The 9798-nt window shown below is 41.2% G+C and overlaps 1 protein-coding gene across 1 annotated transcript in view; it reads left to right on the top strand.

Annotated features, from left to right (window-relative positions):
• Window positions 1-1893: 1893 nt before the first annotated feature.
• The window catches only part of satb2 (SATB homeobox 2), a 43746-nt gene continuing 35841 nt past the window's right edge, over window positions 1894-9798 (top strand). Inside the window, exon 1 of the mRNA XM_068746280.1 lies at window positions 1894-2065. Within this exon, the coding sequence (XP_068602381.1) occupies window positions 1894-2065 (172 nt within the window). The remainder of the gene's footprint in view (window positions 2066-9798) is intronic.

Below are 9798 nucleotides of genomic sequence, written 5' to 3'. Positions count from 1 at the left end.
AAAGTCTGATTCTGAAGAAGAATGAAAAAAATCCTCCTCCTCTCGCAGGTACTCTTTTACATGACAGATGAAGTCCAGCTGAAGAGCAGTGCAGACTTACAATTGCAGCTAATATTCACTTGTTCTTTAGTTCTGCTACAACACTGTTAGTGGTTCGATGTTTTTGTAAAGCCTCCTGTTTTTCTGCACGCATCTCATCGTGAGTTATAGCTACCACCCTGCTCACCTTTAAAGCCACTCAATGTGACGCTTTGAACTTTTGTCTCTTTTAAAAAAAAAACTTTTAATAAAAACTGGTGGTCATTCTTATGTCCCACTCTTTTTAATCATCTCAAGGCTAACATATTTAATTTACTATTCATTGTGAAATTTTCCACTAACTTCTAATACTTCTCAGATTGAGAGTGTTTTGTTGTTATTGTTTTATTTTTAGGTGGATGGTTTCCAGAAGGAGAAAGTCTTTGGTGCTCCATAAAATAAAAAATGGATGGCTTCTAATGAAGCCCTGTGGAATATACCACACTCAAATGATAATTTAATTTAATATCCATTCTTCAATATAAATATTTGTGCCTTTTCCCATTTTTCTACTGATAGTTTAATCTCTCTCTGTTCATTGAGGGTCAAACATAGGACATGCAAATAGATCTGTGCTTGCTACTGGCTGTGGCTGCGAGCTGTGAGGGCAGGATGCTGCAGTTAACCATGGCTGTGTTTGGGTGAAAAAAACAAAGCAAAAGTCCCGAAGGCCAGCCCGCCCCTGGCTATGATGTATTAACCTCTGTCAAAGTTCCTATTCTGGATCAACCATGTCAATAGTGTGTGTTTCACCTTTACTCCTTTATGGGTTGCTCATCTGCAGACCCCATTTGTTGGTGTGTTCAGCACATTTTTTTGTGGATCAACCTGTGGGAATGGCCCTCCTGTAGCCCCCAGCAGAATGCATGTGGTTGGATGGAACTTGGTTCCATTGCATCTGTCTTTCTCTCTCTCTCTCTCTCTCGCGGACACACACACGCACGCACGAAAGATGACTTTTTAGTATTTTTTATCCAAAATGTCATCTTGGCATCATACATTTTCCTGTCATGTTGAGTTAATGAATTTTAATATCCAAAATGAAACCATCAAAACCTGAAAGATTTGCGTACGCACGTTTCTACAGCTGTTGGCACTTTGGCGACACTTAGAGGTGATGCTGGGAAACTGTTATATTAAATAAATGCCACATACACATCAGCCTGAACAAACATGAACAATGAACACTGGGTCACAGCTAGCAGACCACATGCATCCTGCCTAAGGTTTCTCCCCTGCCCTGACAAAGGAGATGATGTGCATGGCTGGGTATTGCTGTTTGCAATGCTGACGTCCGCGACTGACTTCAGCACCTGGTTGTGATGCCACATGGTCCTCCCCTCTCCCAGGGCTTTAGGCCAGCAGCTCAAGATGTGCTCCAGGGAACTCCATGCTGGGCACACCGAACATGCTGGTGTTTCTGCTAGCCCCCAGGAATTAATATTTGATGGACTTGGGAGGGCATCTTACACTGACTGGATCAGGAACTCGAGTCTTGCGGTTTCAGACTTCCAAAGTTCTGTCCAGGTGATCTGGACAGATTTTAACTTTTAAGCTGGGGAACAACATTGAATGCATCACATAAATCCCCCACATTGGACCTTAAACAATCCAGTGTGTATAATAATAATAAGATGAACAAGATACCTTTTAGCAACATAAAATATTTATTAGTAGGATAGATTAGTTGTTGGTTTGGGTCATGTTGATATTTCTCTTGCACTAACAAGTTGTTTTCTTGTCACCACTTCATCCCATAAAATATTTTCAGACTCGTTCTCCCTGGCTGGTGCTCCTCTGGGGGTCTGGAGGAGGATGGAGCGAGGAGGTGAGAGTCCCATCACACAGGACAGCCCTGAGAAGAGGGGAGGCAGCCCGGACCTCTGCGGCCTCCCACCACCAGGGAAGAAGGGCCGGTTAGAGCTCAATGGGAGTCCTACTGGACCACGAATACTCCACAACGGAGCTCCACTAAGACCCCAAAGTGGTAAGCAGTTTGCAGAAGAAGATGTGCAAATAGGTAATGTGTCAAAAGAGTGAAAATGTGTGTTTATTGTCAAAACAAAACAAAACAAAACAACAAAATGGCTAACTTCATAAACCAAATAAAACAAACCTAATCTGACTTTATTATACTTTGTTATTATATACTGAATATACTTTGTGGGCACAAAGTTTTAAAAGAGAGGAATGAAGACAAAATGTGGCATGAATATATTACTGTGACAAACAATACACATATGAGTAAACATGTATGTTTACTCATAATATTAGTATTCCAGACTTTTAATGAATCAAACAACAACAAGGTGTTTGTATTATTATTATTATTATTATTATTATTAACTTGTTGTTAGCAATGCAAATAAATAGTATAGTATGTAAATTAGTAGAATTGTAAATAAACAGGTGGTTGTCATCTGTAAATGTGCCTAAAAATAATAATTTAATTTGGATAAAAATGTAATTTATAAAAAATCAATACTCATGAAATGTGGTTCATGACTAAATAAAAACAAACAGACAAATAAACAAACAAACAAATAAAAAAACATGGCCATGGCTCTGGCGGTAACGCACGCCATGCAGCAGCTCTGGCGTCAGGCTCCTGAGTTCTGAGCAGCTCAGATGGCTATTGGCTCCACACTGAGCTTCACTCGGGGTGAGTGGAGGCTGGCTTTGGGCTGCAGTGTGCTGGGAGAACCAAACCTGTTAATTAATCTGGGGGGAAGTGGATCACACAGGCTTACCAACCAAAGGAGATTGCTTCATATAAACAAGATTTATACAACTCGCTCTGGGTTATTGATCCCTGTGCACATGATGAAAGTTGTTTCTTTTTTATGTGTGTGTATGTGACTACGTGTGTGTTAGAGGTCTAAAATTCCAATAGGATAATGATGGAAAGAGTAGGAAAAGGGAGAATCCTATAGACTGATATCACCACCCCACCACCGCTGAGCATTTGTTTTCTACTTGAGCTGAGTTTTTTTTACTGGAAATATTAATACTGTAGCAAAGTTTAATAGGAAGTACTTTAACATTTTGGACACAATGATGCAAGAATGCCAAGGCTGAACATTTATTTTATAGTAGACATCGATGATCAATCACTTTGGTCTATTTATCGGTGCTGTTGTCAGTGGCACACAGACAAGGATTAATGACATGAATGGAAAATTATAATTAATATAATAATAATCATGATAAAAATAACTTCCAGCTAGATTGTTATGGTGACTTTATTCGTTCCATATTTATTAATGAACACTTTTGATCTACATCTCTTGATTGATAGATTAGGTATTTATAGACTTGACATTCATTGATCTACATTTATTTAAATACGAATTATATCAGCAGTTGTTTCTAATGAAGTGAAAGAACCCTTAATACAATGTGGGTAGATATAGATTTCTTTTCATTTTCCAACGGCTTATTCCGTCATCGGGTCACGGGCCAAGCTGTCAACGGGCGAGAGGCGGGGTACACCCTGGACACGCCGCAGGGCAACACAGAGACAGACAATCAGCCACACACACTCACACCTACGGGCAATTCAGTGTCACCAAACAGCCTAAGCTGGATATGGTGGGAGGAAGCCGGAGAACCCGGAGAGAACCCACGCAGACATGGGGAGAACATGCAAACCCCTCACAGAAAGGCCCTCTCGCTGTGAGGCAACAGTGCTTACCACCACGCCACCGGGCCGCCTCAGATATAGATTTATTTACCCCAAATTTCCTCCAAACTTAAGCATGACAGCGGACCACTAATTCAAACAGAATGATCACAGATATTATTCCCATTATTTAAGCAAATCTCTGACAAACCCTTGGATCCGAGAGTAAGAAAACCTGTCAAACATTGCCAGGCAGCACAGAATGAGGTTGTAAAGATGGACCCATTTGTGGTTCTTGCACTCAGATCCACAAGGAGCACAGATTTTTACCAGAGCGAAAAGCAATGAGGTGAGCAATCATGTCAATGTAAAGAAAAAAAGAGAATAAAACGGTTATTGTTTAAATGTGGGAAAGGGATCTACTGAATGGGCCTGTAGAAATGAAGCACAGGAAACTAAATGTGTCTCTTCCAAACTACACTGCTGCCATGAGGAATGGGGGCCACACGCACACGCACACACACACACACACACACATGCACACACACACACATATCTTACTTTAACATCACCTTTCAATGCTCTCCTTATATATTAGAGGGATTAGAGGTTTGAGGCAGTATCACTTCATCCAAACCAGATCATACTGTCAGTGAGCAAATCACAGGATGGTGGATTTGAGAGAAGACAGACTGAGGTAGAGACAGTGCATAGAGAGAAATATATCTAGAGTGAGAGGGAGAGAGACAGAGAGAGAGAGCGGGGGAGAGAGCTGGTCTGAGGGCTCTCCTCTGTGTTGACAGTTATATTTCCCTGCTGGGAGAAATTCACTTACTTGAATTAGCATGGGGCTCCAGTGTGTAATTCACTCCATGAGAATCTGGAGGACGGGAACAGAGTGATTAATGAGGAGGAAATAGAAATATAGGAATTGTCTGATTAAAACAATGGGGTGGAATTGATCTGTATGGGGAGGGGACTGAAGCGGCATGCACTTTGTGTTTATAATAATAATAATAATAATGCATTGGTTTTATATGCTTTTCAAGACACCCAAAGACACTTTATTCACTCCGTACTTGGTCATGGTGAAGCTACTATTGTAGCCACAGTAGCCCCGGGGCAGACTGACAGAAGTGAGCCTGCCAATTTGTGCCATCGGCCCTCCTGACCACCACCGACATTCACTCGCTCACAACATTCACACAGGCAATGTGGGTGAAGTGTCTTGCCCAAGGACACAATGACAGTGTACACATGTGCCAGAGCCAAGACTCAAAACTCCAACCTCTTGCTCACAGGACAACCCGCTCGACCACCTGTGCCACCGTCGCCCCTACAATACAACAACAAGCATGTTTAAACAGTAACAGGATGTTTACAGCATTAACAATAAAAAATGGCTACAATTACAAGTTACTTGGTGGATGGAAGCATCAAAGAACGCGTCTGTTTTTAAGAGTCGATCACTCTGTTGTGATTCTGAAGCTCGTCTTTTTCAATTGACATTACTGCAAGACTGTGAAGTATTTTCTGGATCGCTGTTTGACGCAGCCAGGAATGCAACCGACGCAGTGCTCTAAAAGACCTTTCACATGAGCAGCTGCTTACGGGCACTGTTAGGGCAACTTGGGTAGAACCTTCAGAGAGGGAAACATGTCTGAATCAAGGAGGTTGTGCACCACTGACATTCACTTGCTCACTACAAGTGAGTGTCTTGCCCAAGGACACAACAACAGTGAACACATGTGCCAGAGCCGGGAATCGGACAGCCAACCTCTTGCTCATAGGTTGACCTGCTCCTACACCACCATCACCCCTTTTTCTATGGAGGAGCATATGTGCAGGCTGGGAGAAAGAGTATTTGTATTTGTGTGTGTTTTTTATTTGGATGCTTCCATTCAGTGCCATTCAGTGTATTATTAGTTTTGGTACGCTGGCTAATGCTATCACTTCTTTAGAAAGCTTTAATTGATTGCTGGTTGAAAGGTGGTTGCAAAGCAAAAGGCTTTCAGGAAATACCTGCTATTGGAGGGGAAGGACTGACATTGAACCAATGCAGGAGACATAAGGACACATTCTGGGAGATGTTGGGGTTGGATGCTCAAGCAGACATGGACAATATTTAGTAAGAAGAGATGTTTGTCTTAAATGTTTACCTGCCTTGAAGGAATTCAATTAAATTAAATGTTATTTAGATCACAACAGAAAGTTATCACAAACCACTTATTAGGTGTAGCAGGGAAAGACAGAGCCCAACTTGACCCACAGAACTTTGGCCACGGAGGCAAGAAAAATATTCCCTTTAACAGACAGAAACATTGATCACTGGGACACTGGGGATGTTACTGAAATAAACAAATAAACAATAATACAACTCCTATGCCCTGGGCGAGAGGCGGGGGATCCCCAAATGCATTACCAGCACATCATGTGGCCACACATAATTCATTGACAGATATAATCTGGTGTTTAACTGAACTATTTAATTCTTTGTTAAATCACATTAATTGACTTATTTGAACTTCTCAACTTCTCAAACTGATCATTAAATTACTTTTTTCTTTTCCTTTTTCTTTTTTTTCTCTTCTTTTACCGCCGTAGAGGGCTGTGCACACCGCAGTGAACATATAACATGGACAAACAAAAAGTGACAAATACACAGTGTTCTGAAAAGAAAGTGCAATGGATTTATTTGTGCTCCTTAATTCTACCCCTTTCATCCACTCATCACCAAGAGTTGTCCCAATACACCAGGTTCAAATCCGTCTCTAGAGGAAAGTATGGATCACCAAGTTCTCAGGAGATCTGAGGAAAAAGAGAGAGAGCATAGTGAGAGCCACAAACACTGACCCAGCAACCTCCACTCACTCAGAGATCTGTGGGCGAAGTTGACTCTCAAAACGAGTTTTTTTTTTCCACTTAGATTTTATTTCAATTTTTTAACAGCAACAGAGCATTTAATATCAGTATTCTTGTCCACATGATACATAATATAACATAGTAGTAAGACAGCATATCCACATTAAGATTTTTAGGTTAAATTTTCCTATATAATGAAAAAAATAATCTTAATTACAGTGGCGGCACACCCAGGTATACATGACCCCTTATCCTTTTGGTTAGTTTTTACATTAAGAAGCCATCTGCTGGTCGCCATCGTTTTATGAAGATGTGTAATTGCAGTCGTAGTGAGTAAGTTATTTTTTCCATTTCGTAAAGTTCTTTCAGTTTTACTTTCCAAATGTTAAGCGACGGTGGCTCTGTCTTCATCCATGAAATTGTAATGCATTTCAGGGCTGCTGTAAAAAGTATGGATAAAAGGTAGTTTGCAGATCGTCCTAGCAGCCCTGGTGGAGTAATACCCAGAACAGCCACTGTCAAATCCCTCGGTATTTCTAACTGAAAGATCCGGTTTATGGCAGTATACACCTCGTCCCAAAAATGTTGTATTTTAGGACATGACCAGAATATGTGTGTATGATTAGGCACATCCGTGCCGCAGTTTCTCCAGCATAGACTTGGTATATTCGGTGTCATTTTAGCTACAATGTCTGGAGTCCTAAAATATCTGCTGAGTATTTTCCATTTGAATTCTCTCCATGTATTTGAATTTGTAGTCTGGTGTGCCGCTATACATGCCTCTTTCCATAATTCGTCAGATATATTTTGTGACACCTCCGCCTTCCATCTCTGCCTTGCCAAAATGGGCTTGTTTTGAGTCATTGACTTGAATATTTTATATAGCTTTGTAATTACTTTTTGATCTCCTTCTTGTTTTTGAAATAGTATAAGAAATTTTTCAATGGCCGATGGTTCCAGCACTTTTTTCCAATCTGTATGAGACACTAAGAAAGATCGTATTTGCAGGTATCTAAAGAAGTCATTTTTGTTAAGTTGGTATTTTCTGCTCAGCTGATTGAATGACAATAAACAATCATTATCAATTAACTGGTGTATGTAAATAAGACCATGGTCAGCCCATTTTAGGAAGCCTGTGTCCATCTTGCCTGGTGTAAAGGATTTAATATAACCAATGCTAGACAGTATAGAGATATTGGTTGGTAACTTGAAAGTAATCCTGATTCTCTTCCAAATGTCAAGGGTAAATTTAGTCCACTCTGCTAACCCCTTAGATGGAATATCAGCAAATGGCAATGCCTGTAGTGAGTCAGTGCACATCTTCTGTTCAATGCTTAACCATCTTGTATCAGCATCATTTTTTGTATATGAAATCAGCGATTTTAGTTGTGAGGCCCAGAAGTAATATTTAAAGTTAGGAAGATTAAGGCCTCCCTCTTCCTTAAATCCTTGGAGAGTTTTATGTTTTATTTGAGGGCGCTTTCCTTTCCGTATGAATTTTGAAATTATTTTATCTAATCCTTCAAATGTTGACTTGGGTATCTTGATTGGTAGCATTTGAAATAAATATAGGAGCCTGGGTAGGACATTCATGCGGACTGAACGAGTTTTGATAGGAGCTGGAGTGGTGGACCTGGCATGTGTGAAACCTCCACCTAAGAACGGGGCAGCCATCCCGGACCCAACAATGGCAACATGAGCCCCCAGATCACCCCAAGCCGCCACAGCAACCCGAGAACGACCACCGTGGCCCCACCAGAGCCACACGCAGAAGAACCAGCCCAGGGCCCGGTCATTAAATTACGAGAACTGATCAGAAGGACAGTAACAGCATATTTGTGGTGTCAAATATTTTAGGAAGAATAAAGCATGTGATTGAAAGTATGCTTCACATCCTCTCTCCCACTGCTCGAAACAGTTTCTTATAATTAGTGATATCTTGCTAAACTTTAACTGAAGTGGTGGCAGATTAACTAATGAAAATTTTAGTCATTGTCTGAACTATTTCATGGCAAAATACATCACATGCACAAAGAGAAGACTGTAATCTGAGCAGTTTTAACTCATTTAGTCATTAACATGAGGAACGATCTATTGGTTTATCATGCTATAGAGCAGCTAGCTGATAACAAAGCTAGTGGCAAGGATAACATCACTGCAGAGAATCTTAAGTTAGCCAGCCCCAGAGTAGCAGCACTGCTGTCCATCTGCCTCACAGGGCTGAAGACACATGGTATACTGCCTGAAACCATGCTGACAGTGACATTAGTGCCTGTCATTAAGGACAAGGCAGGTAAAATAGGAAGTTTGGACAACTATAGACCCATCGCCTTAGCCAGTACTCTTTCTAAGGTGTTAGAAAAGATGTTACTCGATCGACTAAGTGAGTTCATCAACACCACAGACAATCAGTTTGGTTTTAAATCTAAATCTATGTATCTATGCCTTGAAAGAAGCTGTTGAATCCTACAGAAGGCAGGGCTCTACAATGGTCATAGGGTTTATTGATGCTTCCAAGGCATTTGACAGAGTGAATCACCATAACCTGTTTACTAAACTCAAGCTTAGGGGTGTGCCTGGATGCATCATACGTATCCTGGTTTACTGGTATGCCAAACAACATATGCAGGTTAAATGGGGAAATAACCTATCCTCACCCTTCAGTACAGGCAATGGAGTACGGCAAGGGGGGCTTCTGTCTCCAGCCCTGTTTAACCTTTACGTGGATAACCTGTCGAAGCAGTTGGGTAAGTGTAAGACAGGTTGTCTGATCGGGGACACTCTGTTAAACCATCTGATGTACGCAGACGACTTGGCAATTATGTCCCCCAGTACTGTTGGGTTCCAGCAGCTGTTGGATATATGCTCCGAGTATGGGGTTGAGTTTGATGTACAGTACAATGCAAAAAAGAGTGTGGTATTGATATGTAGGACCAAGGAGGATCAGAAGCTGCACTTTCCAATGTCGGGGCAATCCCTCTGTGTATCTAACTGTGTGAAATACCTTGGGCACATCATAACAGACAAGATGGAAGATGATGCTGACATGTATAGGCAGAGACAGATGTTGTATGTCCAAGCAAACATGCTAGTCCGTAAATTCCATTATTGTTCTGATGATGTGAAAGTGAGCTTGTTTCGGGCTTACTGCACGCCTATGTACACGGCCCCATTATGGGTCCGCTATAGGAAGGAGACCCTGCGCAAACTTCAGGTAGCATATAATGACTGCCTGA

Source organism: Brachionichthys hirsutus, chromosome 12, assembly GCF_040956055.1.
Source record: "Brachionichthys hirsutus isolate HB-005 chromosome 12, CSIRO-AGI_Bhir_v1, whole genome shotgun sequence".
Classification (NCBI taxonomy): domain Eukaryota; kingdom Metazoa; phylum Chordata; class Actinopteri; order Lophiiformes; family Brachionichthyidae; genus Brachionichthys; species Brachionichthys hirsutus.
Note: the sequence above shows the minus strand (reverse complement) of the source record. Positions and strands in the feature narration are given on the sequence as shown.